At 49.1% G+C, this 19,914-nt stretch overlaps 1 protein-coding gene across 1 annotated transcript; it reads left to right on the forward strand.

Moving 5' to 3' along the window:
- Positions 1-8,934: 8,934 nt before the first annotated feature.
- Mrpl4 (mitochondrial ribosomal protein L4) lies at positions 8,935-14,161 on the forward strand. The gene is made up of 9 exons (XM_059266706.1): positions 8,935-9,059; positions 9,146-9,212; positions 9,314-9,464; positions 10,728-10,779; positions 11,689-11,806; positions 12,475-12,581; positions 12,666-12,775; positions 12,861-12,937; positions 13,501-14,161. Exons 1-9 carry the CDS (start codon positions 9,003-9,005, stop codon positions 13,644-13,646), a joined length of 885 nt encoding a protein of 294 aa, XP_059122689.1. The 5' UTR covers positions 8,935-9,002; the 3' UTR covers positions 13,647-14,161.
- Positions 14,162-19,914: the final 5,753 nt, after the last annotated feature.

A 19,914-nucleotide genomic window follows, 5' to 3' on the forward strand; every position in this document is an offset into this window, starting at 1 on the left:
CATGTCCCCAACCCCTCACCCCTGCCCAGCTTCCTGTGTTCACTCCGTCAGCAAGGCATACATTTTATCTTCAGGTCAAAGTCCTCATGGACAGGGGGCAGGGGGCTGGGAGTGGAGCCAGTGCGGCAGCAGCTGAAGTATCTAGGGCCCATCCCCACTATTGCCAGGGTGGTGGAGAGGAGTCCTCACAGATCCTTAATAGGTAGCTGTCAATCATGACCCAGGCAAGGATTGTTCTCAGAAGCACTGACCCCTCAGTGCACTGACCCCTCACCCCTATTCTGCCCCCTCATTCTACCTCTGAGGAGCTATCCCTGCAGGAAACAGCAGGTGGCCGATAAGTTGTTAATTGACTACTTGACATTCCACTGTGGGACAATACCAAGATTTTCCCAGCACAGGCAAACATTCCAGTCTGCCTGGGAAACATCACCAGGGGAATGGGCATGGTGGTTCTCACCTGTCATCCCAGAATGTGGGAGGCTGAGGCAGGAGGATCACTGTGAGTTCAAGGCCAACCTGGATCAAGTTGATCCCATTTCAAAAAAAAACCCAAAAGCCAACAACAACAACAACAACAACAAAATGAACTGGTAGTGCACACCTCTGATCCCAGAACTGAGGACGTAGAGGCAGGTGGATGAGACATTTAAGGCCAGCTGGGACTACATAAGACCTTCTCTCAAAATAAAAGAAAACCAGAAAGTCCTTGCCACAAGCTTGGTGAGCTGAGCTACATCCCCAAGAACCACGTAGTGGAAAAGAACAGACTTTCACAGGTGACCTCTGACTTCTACATGTATGCTGTGACCTGCATATGTACATACATAAATACACTTAATAAAACTGTAAGGTTCATATATGTGCATTTATTATGTGAAGTATAGAGTCCCTACTTGTGAAATATGTAGTAATGTCTTTAATTTTTCACGAACTAGGGAACGAGGGAGAAGGCATAGGGATAAAGTGCTTGACACACAGGCAGACCTGAAGCAGTGTGGCACATGCTTTTAATACCAGCACTGGAAAGGCAGAGGCAAGTGGATTTCTTAGTTTGAGGCCAGCCTGGTCTACATAGCAAGTTCCATGCTAGCCTGGGCTACATATGAAACCCCATCTCAAAAGTAAACAAATAAGCTGGAGGGTGACAAAGAAGACACTGGATGTTATTCTCTGGCTTCCACACACAGATGTGTGTGTACACACCTCTAAACACACAAGTGCATCTGAAGGTACACACCTACACAACCACACAAATAGTTCACACAGTGGTTGGGAAGAGAAGCTCATGGCTGTTTGTAGTGTAGTCACGGAGCATACTCTAAAAGACAGTTTTCATTCTATCGCGGCGGTGCTGTGGTTGACCCAGAGCCCGGGCTTCCTGCATGCTGGCCTCATGTTCTTTGTATTTCGTTCCTGTCTGCTCTTTGTTTGTTTATGTACGGGGTTGGGAGGGGCAACATGCCGCAGTGCACACATGCAGGGCAGAGGACAACCTGCAAGAGTTGGTTCTTTCCTTTCTACCTCAGGAGTCTAGTCTAAGGGGTCGGCCCAGGTCCTCAGGCTTGGCAGCAAGCACCTTTACCTGCTGAGCCATCTCACCGGCCCTTGTTTCTGGTTTTTGAGACAGGGTCTCACACTGCAGCTCAGACTGACACAGTACTCATTATTGACACCAAGCTGGCCTCAAACTTGAAGCAATCCTCCTGCCTCTGTCTACCTAGTGGTGGGGTCACAGGTGGGCACCACGACAGGTAGTTCCTTCTGTATTTGTGCAGTGTTCTTTTTTTTTTTTTTTTTTTTTTTTTTTTTTAATGCCGAATGCTGTTTATTGAAGGAGGGAAGAGGTCTTAAATGCAGGCTTACAGCACAATGGGAGAACCTGGAGAGCAGAAGTTCGCTACCGATGTTTTTCAATCTTGCATCTAAGCTGTTAATGCCCATTATGCAGGATACACAGACAAGGAACTTCCCTTAAGCATTCAGGAGGGTGGAACCCAGCAGGGAATTAGCATAGGGAGGACATCAAGGTCAAGGTCTGCAAGCAAGGCAACAGTTACCCAAAACGGGGGCCAGGGACCCTACAGGTCCCCCTTTTACTAGAAAATGAGCTTCTGACTTAGGTTGCGTGGAACATCAGCAGGTCACCTTACCCATTATGGAGACGCCTGCCCAGGCCACACAGGCGCTCTGTCTTAGGTTGGTGACCCTCCCCCCCAGGCATTACCCGTCTCTGAATACTCATTATCATACAGGCTCAATCGTGTGTGAGCTGCAGAGTTAACTGCTTGTGCAGTGTTCTTTATCAGGTGTGTGAATAACCAGTGAACACACAAAATGGGCAAGGCATGTTAGCATATGCCTGTAATCCGAGGACTGGGGAAGTAGAGGCAGGAGACTTTGGAGTTCAAAGCCAACCTGAGCTAAACAGGACCCTCTCCAAACAGACAAGCAGACATGTAACTGTGCACACACAGAGAGTGAGAGAGAAATAGACAAAACAAGTGAAAACCCACAAAATGAAGGATCATAAAGCTTTCTTGAAAAACATTTTGCCGGGCAGTGGTGGCGCACGCCTTTAATCCCAGCACTCGGGAGGCAGAGGCAGGCAGATCTCTGTAAGTTTGAGGCCAGCCTGGTCTACAGAGTGAGTTCCAGGACAACCAGGGCTACATAGAGAAACCTTGTCTTGAAAAAAAAGACAACAGCCGGGCAGTGGTGGCGCACGCCTTTAATCCCAGCACTCGGGAGGCAGAGGCAGGCGGATCTCTGTGAGTTCGAGGCCAGCCTGGTCTCCAAAGCGAGTTCCAGGAAAGGCGCAAAGCTACACAGAGAAACCCTGTCTCGAAAAACCAAAAAAAAAAAAAAAAAAAAGACAACAAATTGTTAGATTTTTTCCATGTGCAACAGTGTTTTGCCTGCATGTGCACTAGATTCATGAGGTCCCTGCAGAGGTCAGACAAGGACATGATTCCCTGAAACTGGAGTTACAGATGGCTGTGCACCACCATGTGGGTGCTGGGAACTGAACCTGATCCTCTGGAAGAGCAGCCAGTGCTCTTAACAGCTGAGCCATCTCTCCAGCCCCTAAAAGAACTTTTTTTTTTTTAAAGATTTATTTATTTATTATGTATACAGCATGTATGACCGCAGGCCAGAAGAGGGCACCAGATCCCATTACAGATGGTTGTGAGCCACCATGTGGTTGCTGGGAATTGAACTCAGGACCTCTGGAAGAGCAGTCAGTGCTCTTAACCCCTGAGCCATCTCTCCAGCCCCCTAAAAGAACTTTTAAATGACGACATTGGGGCTGAAGAGATGGCTCAGGGAATAAGAGTGCTTGCTGCTCTTCCAGAGTTTGTGGGATCCAAGTTTGACTCCCAGCACCCACACTGGGTGGCTGGAAACCACCTGTACCTCCAATTCCAGGAGATCCTTCACCCTCTTCTAGCCTCTGTGCCCACTGCACTCAGGTATATAAATAAACATGCATACACTGCTGTGGGATGTTCTGTATGGCAAATGTGTTGCTCTGATTTGTTAGTAAATAAAACACTGATTGGCCAGTAGCCAGACAGGAGGAAGTATAGGCGGGACAAGGAGGAGAAGAATTCTGGGAAGTGAAAGGCTGAGTCAGAGACACTGCCAGCTGCCGCCATGACAAGCAGCATGTGAAGATGCCGGTAAGCCACGAGTCATATGGCAAGGTATAGATTTATAGAAATGGATTAGTTTAAGATATAAGAACAGTTAGCAAGAAGCCTGCCACGGCCATACAGTTTGTAACCAATATAAGTCTCTGTGTTTACTTGGTTGGGTCTGAGCGGCTGCGGGACTTGCGGGTGAGACAGATTTGTCCTGACTGTGAGCCAGGCAGGAAAACTCTAGCTACAATACATACATAATTAAAAAATAAAAATAGACAGGTTTGATGAGGTACACCTTCAATCCTAGCATTAGAGAGGCAGAGGCAGACAGATCTCTGTGAGTTTGAGACCAGCCTAGTCTTTATAGGAAGAAAAGAAAAGAAACTAAAAATACATAAAACGAAATAAAAACCACAAGGTAAGCTTGCAAAAACTATATGACAGTGTGCCCACTGTCGGCAATCAGATGCAAATCAAAACCACAAGAGGAAGGCATCACTCCTCAGATAGCGGGACCATAGCAGAAGAGGCTAGAGATCAAGGGACCTGCTGCGGATGCGGAGAAAGGGGAACTCACCAGTGGGGAAAATGCAAATGAGCAGGGTTCTTATGGAAAACAGAAGGAAGGTTCCTCAAAACACTAAAAATAGCACTAACATATGACTCTGCTATACCACACTGGGTACATGAGCGACGAAAAACAACTTGCTGTATCAAGGAGATCCCTAACTTCAGCGTCTATTTATCTGCATTCCTCATCCTAAAATGCATTTCTCATTATGGCATGTGTGTGTGGTGTGGGGGGTATTAAGGGAGTCAGAAGACAGCTTTGTGGGGGTTGTTTCTCCTTCCACCTCACGGGCTTCTGATGGCTGAACGTGGGCTGTCAGGCTGGTGTAGCAAGTGCCTTTACCACCGAGCCATTTGCTGGGGTCCTCTTTGTCCTGGGGAGGGGAGAACAGGGTCTCATGTAGCCAAGCCTGGCCTGGAATTCACTATAGCCAAAGCTGGTCATCTTGCTTCCTCCTCTGGAATTAACAGAGTTGCCTCTCACCCAGTTTTTGCAGTGCTGGGCATTGAACCCAGGGCCTTCATGTAGGCTAGGAAGGCATTCTAGCTACGAACTATGAGCACTGTGCCAACTAAGTTATAAATACTACATCAACTAAACCACAAGTACTCTACCAACTAAGTTACAAGCACTGTGCCAACTGAGCTGTTTCCTCAGGTTCTTTTCAAATTTATTGCAGCCAGTGTGTGAAGTCAACTGAGGTGTCTTTTGACAGATGAATGAATAAAAAAAAAAAAATGTGGGATTAGTGTATGGTGGTACAGGCCTGTAATCTCAGTTATACCAGAGAGGGAGATGGGAGCAATACAATCAGGAGGCCAGCCTGGGATGTATAGTAAGCCCAAGGCCAGCCTGGGAAACTGTAAAACTGTCTCAAACTGAACATAAAAAAGGACTGGGGAGCTGGGGCGGAGGCTCGGTTAGTAAAGTGCTTGCTGGGCAAGCGTGGAGACCTGAGTTCAGATCCCAACCCAACCCGTAGGAAAAGCCAGGGGCAGTGGCATGCTTGGAGTCCCAGCACCTGGGAGGCTGAGGCAGGAAGAGCCTCGGGCTCACTGGCCGGCCAGCCTGGCTGAATGGAGAGCTCCAGATTCAGTGAGAAACCCTGCCTCCAAAACTAAGGTGAAGGGGACTGAGGTGGACTGGGCCTCGACCTTTGCACTGCGTACCCAGCTGCACCACCCCCCTCACACCCCCTCACACCCGCTCACACCCGCTCACACACTAAGAACAGGAGGACTAGGCATGCCCTCTACAAAAGAAAGAAGCGGGGCATGGCTCCGCACCTTTAATCCCAGCACCTTAGAGAGGCACGAGGATCTCTGGTGTCCAGGCCAGCCTGGCCTACTAGTGAGCTCTAGACCAGCGCTACGTAGTGAGACCCTGTCTCAAAAAAAAAGAAATAATGAATGAATGAATGAGAGAGAGAAAGAGAGCAAGAAAAGAGAGAGAGAGGAAGGGAGGGGAAAGGGAAGAGAGGAGAAGGTGGTCTATATGCTTATGGAATGTTATTCAGCATGAAGAGAGTAAAGCCCTATCATTGTACATGTGGGTGAAAGAGGAGGTGTTATAAATCAGCCGCACAGAAACACACACCACATGTTCTCACTGAAGAGGAAACTAAAAGGTGGATACAGCCAGGCAGGGTGGCACATGCCTTTAATCCCACACTCAGAGGGCCGAGGCAGGTGGATCTCTGTGAGTTCCTCCAGGACAGCCAGAGCTACATAGAGAGACCCAGTTTTTTGCACATACAAAAACCTGTGTTCAGGCTGTCAAGAGGGCTCCACAGGTGAAGGTGCTTCCTGCCAAGCTTGACATCTGAGTTCAAGACCTAGGACCCCCATGATAGAGGGAGAGAACCAATTCCCACAAGCTGTCTTTTGACCTCCACACCCACATGTATGCCCCAAACCCAAATAAATAAATGTTAATAATAAAAAGAGACTCCCAAAACACTGGGTTCTGGGGCCAGTGAGAAGGTTCAGTGGACAAAGGTGCTTGCTGCCAAGTCTGATAGCCTGAGTTCGATCCCTAGAACCTACATGGTAGAAGGGAAGGACTAACAACCCAAAGTTGTCCCCTGACCTCCACATGTGCTTCTTGGCATACACGTGCATGCTTGCATATACACACACACAAAACACCCTGGCTAGAACAAATCATTCTTCTCTTTGCAATGCCAGGGCTAGAGCCAAGGACTTCATGCATACTAGTCCACCACTGTTTAATAGAGTCGATTAGGAAATTTAATAGCATATCCTAGAAATGTCCATAAAATGTATCAGTCAGGCTGGGGCCGCATAGGGTACCTGCCTAACAAGCAGGAGGCCCTAGAGTCCAGCAACCCTCCACATATCAGCCCAATAATTAAATTCTCCAGAGTCTGCCCCATCAGTGTGTCGTGGCTCCTGTTGATTTTTGGTTTGCTTGATTTGTTTTGTTTTTTGTTTTTAGTTTGGTTGTGTGTACGGTTGGGTTTGGGAGTTTTGTTTTGTGTTGTTTGAGACAGAATCTCGCTGTGTAGCCCTGACTGGCCTGGAATTCGCCATGTAGACCAAGGTGGCCTGAACTCACTGAGATCCACCTGCCTCTGCTTTGGTCTTTTCTTGTCTCTTTGATCACAAGGCTCTGCAGTGTTAGAATCACTAATGCTGGTTATTGAGTTTTCATCCAGTGCTAGGGATCCCACCCTTTGTATCCCTCATTTCACTAAAGTCTATTTCCCCATTATCCAGGGGATGAAAAGGTGGTTCACTTGTTCAGTGTCTGTCCAGACCTCACAGTGGACAGCAGAGAGCCGTGTGTGAGCTCTCAGCGCCCTCTGAAGGTCAAGTGTGGAACAGAGACAATACTATAACCTTGATCATTTAGATTATTTTTTGGAGAGGACCTTAGTGAGGTGATCCAGATCTGTTCATCCCATGACTTTTTTTCCCCCTGTCCTAGGATAGTCCTGGAAGGTGTGAGAGGGGGCAGGAGCCTGGATTAGATGTGTGTGCGTGTGTGTGTGTGTGTGTGTGTGTGTGTGTGTGTGTGTGTGTGTTGGTGGTGGTGGTGGTGATTACACAGAATTGATGGGAGGGATTCCAGAGGGTTATAGCCAGCCCTGGAGAATCTAAGTAGGCCTAAGAAATACTGAAAGCGGGCTGGAGGGATGGCTCAGTGGTTAAGAGCACTGGCTGCTCTTTCAGAGGACCTGGGTTTAATTCCCAGCACCCACATGGCAGTGATGTCCATGTCATAGCTCCAGTTCCAGGGGATCTGATACCCTCTCTTCTAGCCTTCAAGGGCAACAACCAAACAAATGGCACACTGATCTAAGATCCAAAGCCCCTCCCCCCCCCACACAAAATAAAGACTAATTAAAAAAAGAAAGAAAGAAAGAAAAGAAACACTGAAAGTTTCTGCCTGGAGTCTTCAGGTTTGGAAAGAGGAGACTGTGGAGGTGGAGGCAAGAGAATCGGAAGCTCAAGGTTATCCTAGACTACATAGAGTTCAAGGCCAGCCTGAGCTGCATCAGACCCTGTCACACACCAAAAGGGGGAAAAACATATAAAATGGGATATTCTGAGCACGTGAACAGAGTGGTGTGTGCCACTGGCAATCCAGCACTCCAGAAACTGAGAAAGGTAGACTCTCAACTCAAGGTCAGCCTGAACTACATAGAGATGCCTTGTTTAAAAAAAAAAAGAAACCTCAGCAGGTTAGGTGGCTTGCTGCCAAACCCAGGGACCTGAGTTTGATCAACAAGGTGGAAGGTAAAGCTCCAACTCCCTAGAGTTATCCTGACCTACACACTCATACACAAAAATAAGTTTAAAATATTAAAATACTCATATATTGAAAAAGCAAAGAACAGAAGCCAGATGTCGTGGCACACACCCCTTCCTCCTCCTCCTCTTCTTTTTCATTTCCAGACAGGATCTCACTCTGACTGTCCTGGAATTCACTATATAGACCATGCTGGCCTCGAACTCACGGAGATCTGCTTGCCTCTTCCTGTCGAGTACTAGGATTAAAGGCGTATATCATTACCCCTAGTCTGGCACACATCTTTAATCTCAGTATTTAGGAAGGAAAATCAGGTGGATCTCTGTGAGTTCGAGGCCACCCTGGGCTAAATAGTGAGTTCCAAGCTAGTCAGGAGTGAGACCCTGCCTCTAAAAGACCCTGCCTCTAAAAGACAAACATCAATTCATATCAATAACGGTAAAAGGGGGTAAGTTAGACACAGAAAAGTTGTAGTCAAAATAAGGAGCGTGGAAGGAGAGGCTTATCCAAAGTCAACCAAAAGATTAACACGGGGGGTGGGGGGAGTGGGGGGGTGGGGGGGGATTGCCAGGCAGAGTCAGGCGATCTCTGTGAGTTCCAGGCCAGCCTGGTCTACAGAGCGAGATCCAGGACAGGCACCAAAACTACACAGAGAAACCCTGTCTCGGAAAACCAAAAAAATAAAAAATAAAAAATAAAAATTAAGCGTATTGCTCAGGCACCACCCAGCTGTGGGCGTGTCGGCTCCCTTCCACCTATCCTTGAGGTTCATTGGCTGAAGCAGAAGCGCGTCTCCGGGCCGAGCAACCTCATTGGTTAACTTCCGGCGCCGCGCTCTTAAGGGGCGGGGCTTCCTGCTGTCAATGGCTCCCGGGGGCCCCAGCAAAGCTGCGGGTTCTGGAGCTGAGGGCCGCGGAGTCGCCATTCCTGACGTACTCCGACGTCATCAACGCTCGCCGTGAGCGTCCAGAGGGCCTGAGCGAGGTCTCGGCTGTGCGGTTTGACCCGAGATGCTGCGGTTGTTCCGGGCCGCTTCGCAGGCCTGGCTTCGACCCTCTGGCTCCCGGGTAGGCACCAAGCTGAGGTCAGGGTCGGAGGTCAAAGGTGGAGAACCCTCAGGGAGCACCTCTAACCAAACGCCCATCGTTTCCAGGTCCTCAACTCGCTAGCGGAGGACGCGGCACGGCCAGCCGAGAGCGCGGAGCCGGGGGATAACGTGGGTGAGGCGGCCGGGATCACATCTTGGCACAGAGCTGGGCAGGGTGCACCGAGAGTGTTGGGTTTTGTTCCTGACCCGTGTTCACTCGTTCCCGACCCCCAGGCCTCCTCGATCCCGTGTTGCGCAAGTGCGAGCTTCGGATCCCGGCGCCCCGGCGCCCGGTGCAGGCCTGGGTCGAGTCGCTGCGAGGCTTCGAGCCGGAGCGCGTCGGCCTGGCAGAGCTGCACCCTGATGTGTTTGCCACGGCGCCCCGGTGAGTGCAGGCTGCACTGGGAGGACTTTGCCTCGGCTTCTCCACGTGACCAAAGGGGTGACCAGTTTCCCTGCCGCAGGGCGGGAGGACGAAGGCCTCAGCCCTACAGCCCCCCTGAGCTGTTACATCCTGCCTTACTCTCTTGTGCTGAGTCCCTCTTATCCGCCCTCAGGAAGTTGGGTGATGACTAAGTAGATTAATGTAGCACACAGGAAATTCTCTAGAAACGTTGATTATTAGAGCAGTAGATGTGCACAGTTGGAGGGCTTGCCTAGCATGCACGAGGCGGCCCTCCAGTTCCCTTCCACTGTTGCAGACGACGGTCATAAGAACCCACACCTCTAATTCCAGCACTGTGAAAGTGGAGATAGGATAGAGAAATTAACGGTCAAGACTGCAAAGTGAGTTCCAGGCCAGCCTGAGCTATATGACACCATACGTAAAAATAAAAATACATGAATTAACATTTTCAAAAATGACTGATAAAAAGGCCAGACTTAGTTGTGCTGTGGTGGTGCATGCCTTTAATCTCAGCACTCAGGAGGCAGAGGCAGGTGGATTTCTGTGACTTTGAGGCCAGCCTGGTCTGCAGAGTGAGTTCCAGGACAGCCAGGGCTACACAGAGAAACCGCATCTTGAAAAACCAAAAAGAGAGAAAGAGGGAGATTTTTATTTTATCGTAAAGTGTTTTTCTGAATGTGTATGTGCACCACATGTGTGCAGTGCTCTTAGAGGCCCAGAAAGGAAGGGGTCAGGACTGGAGTTAAACCAGCTGTGAGCTGTTGTGGGTGCTGGGAATTGAACCTGGGCCCTCTACAAGAGCAGCAAGTACTCTTAACCACTGAGCCGTCTCTCCAGCCTCCCTCCCCTCACATACACACACTTCTTTGGTACTTTGAGCTTTGAACCTTCTGGAACCAGCCAAGACCAGAGCATTTCAGTGAGAGAGCAGGTACAAAGGTTCTGATTTTGACTCCACTCTTTGGGTTTTAGAGGCAGAGTCTTACCATGAAGCACCTTTAATTTTCCATCCTCTTGCCGTAACTCTTGAATACCAGGAGGTCAGGCATAGCCACCAAGCCTGGCTGGACTCCGTGGCACATAGACTGGGTGAAGTTGAGGTGGTGTCAGCTGTGATCGGGGAAGAGTGCAGGACATAGGGTCCTGAACGTCCAAAGGAAGAGCCAGCTTTCCTTTACTGGGGTGCAGGTGTGGGAGTTTCAATTGGGGTGTCCCTCTTAGGTCTCCCTTCCCTTTTTCCAGGCTGGACATTCTGCACCAGGTTGCCACCTGGCAGAAGAACTTCAAGAGAATCGTGAGTGTCCTGAGTAGCATGGCAGAGCTCCCCACTGGGCTCTGAGGCCTGTGAGAGTGCTCTCTGGAAACAGCCCAGCTCAGGCCTTGTCTGCCGGTACCATTCAGAGGCAGGTCGCTTCTCAGATCATACCTCGGCACCCATCATTGTGGGTATTATGTTAGGGGATCTGCAACTCAGCAGATCCCTGCCTCGAGGACTCACAGTCTAGTGGGAGAGGTGAACAAAAATCAGTAGACAGGGCACACACCTTCTCTCCAGAGAGAGGTACTTAGTGCTGTGTACTGGGTAATGAGCTCGGAGCCTCAAAGGGTGGGCAGTTGCTCTGTTAACAAGCCACCACGCTCTCACTTGGGAATTTCTACTATTAAGCCACATCACCAGCCCCTCATTAGAGATCCTAGACAGGTGCTCTACTGCTGAGCCATGCTCCAGACATAAAGGGACATTGAACTTACTCTACTTATAGCCTGATTTAACTAGCTGACAGGGCATGCAGCTAGAGTGGACATGAATGGGGACAGCATGTGTGACTAGTCTGTGGAAAAGACCACACAGAGCCTAGTATTACCCTTTAGTCAGTGAGAGCAAAGAGTTTTGTGCCAGGAGTCAACAAGGACCCAGGTGTGATGGCCCATGCCTTTAACTGCAGCACTCCACAGGCTGAGGAGGGGAAATTGAAAGTTCAGAGTCAGCCTGGGCTGTAGACGGAGGCCTTGGTCTCAGTCCAGCAAGCTAGTGCTCAGAAATGACCGGTGCTCCTGTGAACTGGGCAGTTGGCCCTACCTCACAAGGGAGGGGCTCCGTCCCTTTCCTCCCCCATTCCCTCCCTAGGTACCCCACATCGTCCCCTGGACAGTCCTCACTGCCATTGTCTGAGCCCCACCCCACTCTCTTTGTACTCAACAGAGCTACGCTAAGACCAAGACCAGGGCTGAGGTGAGTGGTGGTGGCCGCAAGCCCTGGCGACAGAAAGGCAGTGGCCGTGCCCGGCATGGCAGCATCCGTTCCCCCCTATGGCGGGGAGGTGAGTGGAGCCCGAGTCCCAGAGACCCTTTCCGCAGGTACCCACAGCTGCCACGATAAGACACACCTGAGTCCCCAGGTTAGTAGCCCACTGGGACAGTGGCACTGGAACCCAGGCATGCTGAGCAGTGAGGGACAGAGATCTGGGAACCCTGTACCATCAAGCCTATTCATGCAGTGCTGGGGGTGGACCCAAGGTTCTGTGCATGCTAGGCAAGCACTCTCCAGCCGAGCCACAGCCCTAGCCCTCCCCTTCTCTTTTGATAACTTGGTTGTTAATTTTTTTCTTTTGAGACCAGGTCTTGCTGTGCACCCTAAGCTGGCCTTGAACTCTTTCTACTTCAGTTTCTTTCTTTTTTTTTTTTTTTTGGAGTTGAGGATCAAACCCAGGGCCTTGTGCTTGCTAGGCAAGCACTCTACCACTGAGTTTCTTATACCAGAGTTGGATGACTACCTTCATGCATGTTCACAGGCCATCTCCTCCCCACCTCCTATCCAGTCTCTTCCCCACTCTTCCCATGGTTCCTAGTGAGATCTTCTGCTCCCCACCCCAGCTCCTCCAGCTACTGTTCATCACCCGCTCCACCACTTTGTCTCAGGCATCAGGCTGATTTCTGACCTCCCAGCCTAGCAGTGACCAGCACCTGTCACACACCATTGTCCCTGCAGGAGGCGTAGCCCATGGTCCCCGGGGCCCTACAAGCTACTACTACATGTTGCCCATGAAAGTGCGGGCACTGGGCCTCAAGGTGGCCTTGACCGTCAAGCTGATGCAGGTATGGTACAGAACAGCTGGGAGGGAGAACGGCTGGTACCTGGGGGTCCTAGTGCAGAGCTCAAAATCCTGTTTTTCTCCACAGGATGACCTCCACATTGTGGATTCCCTGGAGCTGCCCACTGCAGACCCTCAGTACCTGACAGAGCTGGCCCAGTACCGCCACTGGGGGAGTTCCGTGCTCCTTGTAGACTTGTGAGGGCACAGGGCAAGGTGGGGAAGGGGGGCCAAGTCTCCTGTGTCCTGCCAGGCTCACTCTCTCAGCCTCCATCTGTTCCAGGGCACATGAGGAGATGCCCAAGAATGTTGTGGCGGCCACCTCTGGGCTCAAGAGTTTCAACCTGATCCCTGCAGTCGGTGAGTGATGGGCCAGCTCTCACCCCAGTAGCACAGATCCCCTGTTATTCCTGGGCAGTTCAGACCCTGTACCTGTCACACCATGACTGGATGACGTGTCTAAGAGTTTACCATTTAGTTATGGTGCTGGGGTGGAAGCCAGGGTCCAGGGCCTCCTGTGCTAGGTATGTGTTCCATCCAGAGCCATCCTCCAGCCTCCAGCTGCCCCAGTGGTGCCTTCTGAAGAAGCTCTCTGTTAAAGCACATCTGCTAGTCTCTTCCACGTAGAGCCTGCAGAGGGCGAGCATGAGCACCTGAGCTCTCCTTTTCCTCCCTCCTGCTGATTCTGGTCTCCCAGTGATACAGTGTGTTTATCTACTTCCTGGGTCCTCCTCATTGGAATGTGGCGTGGGGGTCACAGTCAAATACTGGGCAGATGTGAAGGCAGGTAGTTCCTCAGCCGCTGGTGTGAGATCTGAAGACTGCAGTATACGCCAGAGGAGGGCAAGGGCTCAGGGCTTCAGATAAGATGGCCTTGGGGCTGAACTAGAGGGCAGCCACCTGACCATGCCCTCACATCCCAGGCCTGAATGTGTACAGCATGCTCAAACACCAGACTCTGGTCCTCACCCTGCCTTGCGTCGCCTTCCTGGAGGACAAGCTACTCTGGCAGGATTCAAGATACACTCCACTCTACCCCTTCCGCTTGCCCTACAATGACTTCCCCTAACCCTGCCCTGGTCACCTAGAGGCCCACTCCACTTGGGGGCCAAGTCAGCACACCAGCAATCCTGCAAAAAAGCTGTTCCCTGGAAGCTGCTGAGCCTTGGTGCCAGGAGGGGTAACTGCACAGAGCCAAGAAGAGTGCCTCCCTGGGGATCTCTTTTGTCACATTAAAATGAACCCTGTTTTTCACAATACTTGGAAATGGAGGTGGTCACTGTGTGTGGGATTCTATCAACTCTTAGGCTGTTCATCCTAGGTACCTCTCCTCCAGGGCTCACAACCTGCTTTGATGGCAGCCTTGGGGCTGCCAATACAAATTGCCGGGAGGAACTTCTTCCTGCTGAGGCAGATGCTGGAGTGTGCGTGGGTGCCAAGCTGGCAGCCTGCATTCACTCCTAGGAGGGTCTGCCACCTGTGTGCCACGCAGGCTGCTTCTGACAGCTTCAGGCACAGAATCAGACTAGCCAATGTCTCGTGTTCTTATGATAAAACAAATAAATCTGTTTAAAGACACCATAACAGTATTCTCAGTATTTGCTTTTTATTGTTTTTGTTTTTCAAGACTGGGTTTCTCTGTGTAGACCTGGCTGTCTTAGAATTCTCTCTCTGTAGACCAGGCTGACCTCGAACTCACAGAGATCCCCTCCTGCCTCTTCCTCTGCCTCCCAAGTGTTGGGATTAAAGGTGTGAGCCACCACCTGGTTATATTCTCAGTTTAAAAAAAAAAACTGGACTGGAGAGATGGCTTGGAAGTGAAGACTACTCTCCAAGACGACCAGAGTTGGAGTCCCAGCACCCACACAGCAGCTCATAACCATCTTCAACACCAGTTCCAGGAGAGCCACACGACCTCATTTGGCCTCTGCTGGCATCAGGGCAAACATGGCATGTAGACAGAGTACATAAAATAAGAAAAATTAAAAGGTGGGGCAGTGTCGGTGCACACCTTTAATCCCAGCACTCGGAGGCAGAGCCTAGTGGATCTCTGTGAGTTCGAGGCCAGCCTGGGCCACAGAATGAGTTCCAGGAAAGGCGCCAAAGCTGCACAGAGAAACCCTGTCTCGAAAAACAAAAACAAACTGGCTTAAAAAAATTTTTTTTTCCTGTGGTATTGGAGATAGAACCCAAGGTCTTGTGTCTAGATGGACACTAACCCTGAACTGCACCCCAGCCCCTCACAGGGTTTCTAGGAAGGGGCTGTATCTCCCAAGTATAAAGACTTCAGGCACAAGCAACTGTGTCTGCTTTGTTTGTTTTGTTTTATTTATTTTTATCAAGAGAACATTGGTTTATAAAGGGAAGGTGAGGGCTGGAGAGGTGACTCAGCTGTTAAGAGCACTGGCTGTTCTTCCAGAGGACCTAGGTTCAATTCCCAGCACCCACATAACAGCTCATAACTGTCTAACTCCAGTTACAGGGGATCAGATGCCTTCACACAGACAGACATGCAGGCAAAACACCAATGCACACAAAAATAAATAAGGAAAAATGAGCCCCCAGAGAGTGGGCAGGGCTCCACAGACAGAACACTCAGCACTGTCTGTTTAAACTAGGACCAACGTTGACTAGAACTTCTTTCTGTTGGTATGTACAGCCAGACAGCCTTGGTCACACTGTGTGGCTGCCAGCCCTCTTCTGCCTGAAGATAACCCTGGGATGTGTTGACATTGTAACTAGAAAAGCAAAAGCCACAAAAGCCTGTGTGGTACACTGCTCTAGTGCAGCACTTTGGAGGCTGAGGCTGGAGGACTGCAATTTTAAGCATAGCCTGGGCTACATAGGCCAGGCAGGCATGGTGTGGTTCCATCACTGAGGCAGAAGCAGGGGTGAAGGTTGGAAAAGTCACCCTTAGCTTGAAGCCAGCCTGGCCTACCACAGACCCTATTTCAAAAACACTAAAAAAAAAGTGTTCTGTCTTGGACTCCTCACCCTTGGGGGTTCTTTCTCATTATTCCTTAATAAATGTATGTTTCCTCTGCTCAGAAAAACAAAACAGGTCTTTAATCCCAGCACTCAGGAGGCAGAGGTAGGCAGATCTTTGAGTTGAAGGCCAACCTGATCTACAAGTGAGTTCCCGGTCAGCCAGGCTACAACACACAAAAATCAGCCGGGCAATGGTGGTGCATGCCTTTCATCCCAGCACCTGGGAAGCAGAGACAGCCTGGTCTACAAATCGAGTTCCAGGACAACCAGGGCTGTTACACAGAGGAACCCTGTTTCAAACAACAACAACAACCCCCCCACCCACACAAAAAGAATCTCACTGATTAACCACTGGAATAAGTTATAGGTGTGCTGATGTTTGCCCAGGGTGTGCTGGCCACTGCTACATGTCTCTGTTCCTCTTGTGCAGCTAAAAGCACTGATGTGGAGGGTTACATCCTAGGGGACAGCCGTACCTAGACACACCTGCAGTTCCACCAACATCAAAACTTTTTTTTAATTAATTAATTTTTTTTAATGCCAAATGCTGTTTATTGAGGGAGGGAGGAGGTCTTAAATATAGGCTTACAGCACAATGGGAGAACCCCGGAGGGCAGAAGTTCGCTACGATGTTTTACAATCTTGCATCTAAGGTGTTAACACCCTTTATGCCGGATACACAGACAAGGAACTTCCCTTAAGCATTCAGGAGGGCGAAATCTGGGAGGGAATTAGCATAGGGAGGATATCAAGGTCAAGGTCAGCAAGCAAGGCAACAGTTACCCAAAACGGGGGCCAGAGCCCTACAGGTCCCCCCTTTTACTAAAAATGAGCTTCTGACTTAGGTTGTGTGGGACACCACACAGGCACTCTGTCTTAGGTTGGTGAGCGCCCCCCAAGCATTACCCGTCTTTGAATACTCATTATCATACAGGCTCAACCACATGAGCTGTAGAGTTAACTGCTACCAAAGATCTCAAAGTGGTGCTTGTCTTGCAATCTGTGTGTTCGACACAGAAAAGACCAACAGAAGTCCTAACCCACCCATAGCCAGTAGGCTAAAGACAACTGAGCCATTCCCTTCCTTAACGAGCCTTACTGCAAATTGGAGTCCTTGTAAGACGGTATCCCAAAAGCAAATGGAACTTGAATTTGTAAATTTATAATTTTCAAAGCCAATCTTACTGTATATAACTATTGAATTAAATTTATCATGCCCAATAGAATGAAAGATTAACTAACTGTGGTAGCTACTTTTGCTGCCAGGGTCTCCACTGTGCTAGCTGTAGTAAGCAATTATGAAATGGTAATCCCAGAAACAGTAGCAGTGGTGGCCGCCACTGCTATAACAGCAACAATGGCAGCAGCAATGTCAAATTTTCTTCTGGAGTGTGTGGGCATCCACTGGCATGGATACAACTCCAGGAACACAAACTGCCAAGGCCCATTTTTCTTGATCCCAGCACGACTTAAGCTGGTAGCTCTTTTGTAGAATCCAACCTCATGGCTACAGTTCCTAGGCTTACATTAATGCTTGCCAAGGCTGGCCATATTGGCCTCTCAATCCCCATTGGCATCAGAAGGGGAGAGTTTTTCACGAAGGCCCAATAGGTCTCTGCTATGTTGGGCTTCAGCAGCAGCCACAGGGCACACACAGAACTCAGGAATCCAAAGAGGAACTTCATTGTCCTGAGGAAAGACACATACAGAACCCTAGGCCCACACCAATACCAGATCAGGTCTCCTCCACGTGCCAGTAGAAAGATCCTTCCATCGCACCAGAGGGTGATTTGCAACAGGAGCCCTCCAGTGCTTATCTGCAGCGGATACTCCAGCAGAATCCACCGATGAAAAATTTAAAATATATAAAACAAGGGGAAGAACAGAATGTGGAGAGGAATGATGAGTCCCTAGTTCCCCCTTTTTTTACTTTAGTAAAATATGTTTGTTTGTTTGTTTTAATAGTTCAAATTTTTCTTTTCTTTTTATTTTTTAAAATTAATTTATTTTTCTATTATCAGCTTGATACAGTATAATTTTTTATCTTTTTTTGGTTTTTTTTGTTTTTTGTTTTTTGTTTTTCGAGACAGGGTATAATTTCTTATCTTAATAGTGAAATGTTTCACTAAAGCTTGCTCAGTAATTGAGTAAAATCAAAACTTATTATAAGCCACAGTCATCCTAGGGTCCCCCATGCTATATATATATAGCCTCCCTGGATCTGTGGGTTGCAGTCTGATTGTTCTTTACTTTTATATCTAGAATCCACTTATGAGTGAGTACATACCATGTTTGTCCTTCTGGGTTTGGGTTACCGCACTCAGGATGATTTTTTCTAGTTCCATCCATTTGCCTGCAAATTTCATGCTGTCATTGTTTTTCTCTGCTGAGTAGTACTCCATTGTGTATATGTACCACATTTTCTTAATCCATTCTTCAGTTGACGGGCATCTAGGTTGTTTCCAGGTTCTGGCTATTACAAATAGTGCTGCTATGAACATAGTTGAGCATGTATCTTTGTGGTATGAATCAGCATTCCTTGGGTATATGCTCAAGAGTGGTATGGCTGGGTCTTGAGGTAGTTCGATTCCTAATTTTCTGAGAAACCGTCATACTGATTTCCACAGTGGTTGTACAAGTTTGCATTCCCACCAACAGTGGAGGAGTGTTCCCCTTGCTCCGCATCCTCTCCAACATTGACTGTCATTCGTGTTTTTGATCTTAGCCATTCTGACAGGTGTAAAGTGGTATCTCAGAGTCGTTTTGATTTGCATTTCTCTGATGATTAAGGACGAACATCAGAACTTTAAGAAGGCAGTGAGACCCACCACCACCCACAGGCCTAAAACAAACAAAAAAGCCAGAGCCTGTCCCTCCACTCCTGAGACCCTCTGACAGCTCCAGGAGGAAAAGCCATCCTCAGAAGGTGAGACTGTCTAGAATGTACTTTCGAGTCATTAGGATGTAGCCAGGAAGGTGGTGGATGCACGTGGGAAGCTGAGGCAGGAGGACCAGGAGATTAAGGTCACCCTTGGCTACATAGTAAGTCCGAGTCTAGCCTGAGCTACAGGAGACTTTGTCTCAAAACATCAGGGCTGAGCATATGGCTCAGCTGGTAGAGTGCTCACCTACAACTCATTCAGCTGTGGGAAATCTAAGTAGGGTGTGGTAGTGCACGCCTGTAATCCCAGCTCCGGAGTGTTGGAGCAGAAGCGGCAGAGTTCCAGGCCAGTCTGGACTACAGGGACCAAGAGCCTATCTCAAAGTGACTAAATAAAAACTGAGGCAGCTCAGGCTCCAGAAAGGAGGACAAGCCATGTTGGGATGAGGGAAAAGCATGGCAGGCTGAGGGAACTGCAAGGTGTAGCCACCAGAATTCAGAGAGAAATGTCACGGACTGAGGCTGGAAGTTTCAGAACATTCCTTAGTTTCTGTGAGACCACTTGGCACCAGGGAGGAAGTCATGCCCTTCCTGCAGACTGAGGCACAGGACAGAGGCACAGGACAGGGAAGGAAACTGCAAAGGAATGTAATTCTAGAATGTGCTACTCCGAAGTCTGTTGCCTCTTACCTTTCCACCCCCACCTGGCCCTCCCAGGATCTCAGACCTGGACCAAGGAATTGCCCTTGGCCTCGTCCCCAAGCCTCAACAAGTCCAGGGGGTCTAGCCTGGGAATGGATTCAAGCCCAAGATATGTCCAGTGGACCACCCAGGCAGGGTCTCATATATATATCAGGTTATCCCCTAACTTTTTTTTTTTTTTCTGAGACAGGGTTTCTCTGTGTAGCCTTGGCTGTCCTGGAACTTGCTCTATAGACAAGGCTGGCCTTGAAGTCATAGAAATCAACCTATCTCTGCCTCTCCAGTGCTGGGATTAAAGGCATGTTTCACCACCACCCAATTTTTTTTGTTTTTTGTTTTTGTTTTTGTTTTTAAATGCATGAGTGCTCTGTCTGCATGTGCACCTGCCTGCCAGAAGAGGGCATCAGATCCCAATGTAGATGGTTGTGGGCCACCATGTGGTTGCAGGGAATTGAACTCAGGACTTCTGGAAGAGCAGCTAGTGTTCTTAACTATTGCACTATCTCTCCACACACACTTTCTTTTTTTCGTGACAGGGTTTCTCTGTGTAACCTGGCTGTGTTGGAACTCTGCCAGGCTCTTTTTTTTTTTTTTTTTTTAAGCGATGTTTTGTTTAAGACCAGGTCTCACTAAGTAGCTGTGGCTGGCCTGAAACTCAGAGAACCTCCTGCCTCTGCCTTCCCAGTGCTTTATTTAAAAAATTGGGAGGCGGGGAGGGCTAGAGAGATGGCTCAGTAGTTAGGAGTATTTACTGCTATTCCAGAGG

The sequence above is a fragment of the Peromyscus eremicus genome, chromosome 7 (genome assembly GCF_949786415.1).
Source record: "Peromyscus eremicus chromosome 7, PerEre_H2_v1, whole genome shotgun sequence".
NCBI lineage: Eukaryota > Metazoa > Chordata > Mammalia > Rodentia > Cricetidae > Peromyscus > Peromyscus eremicus.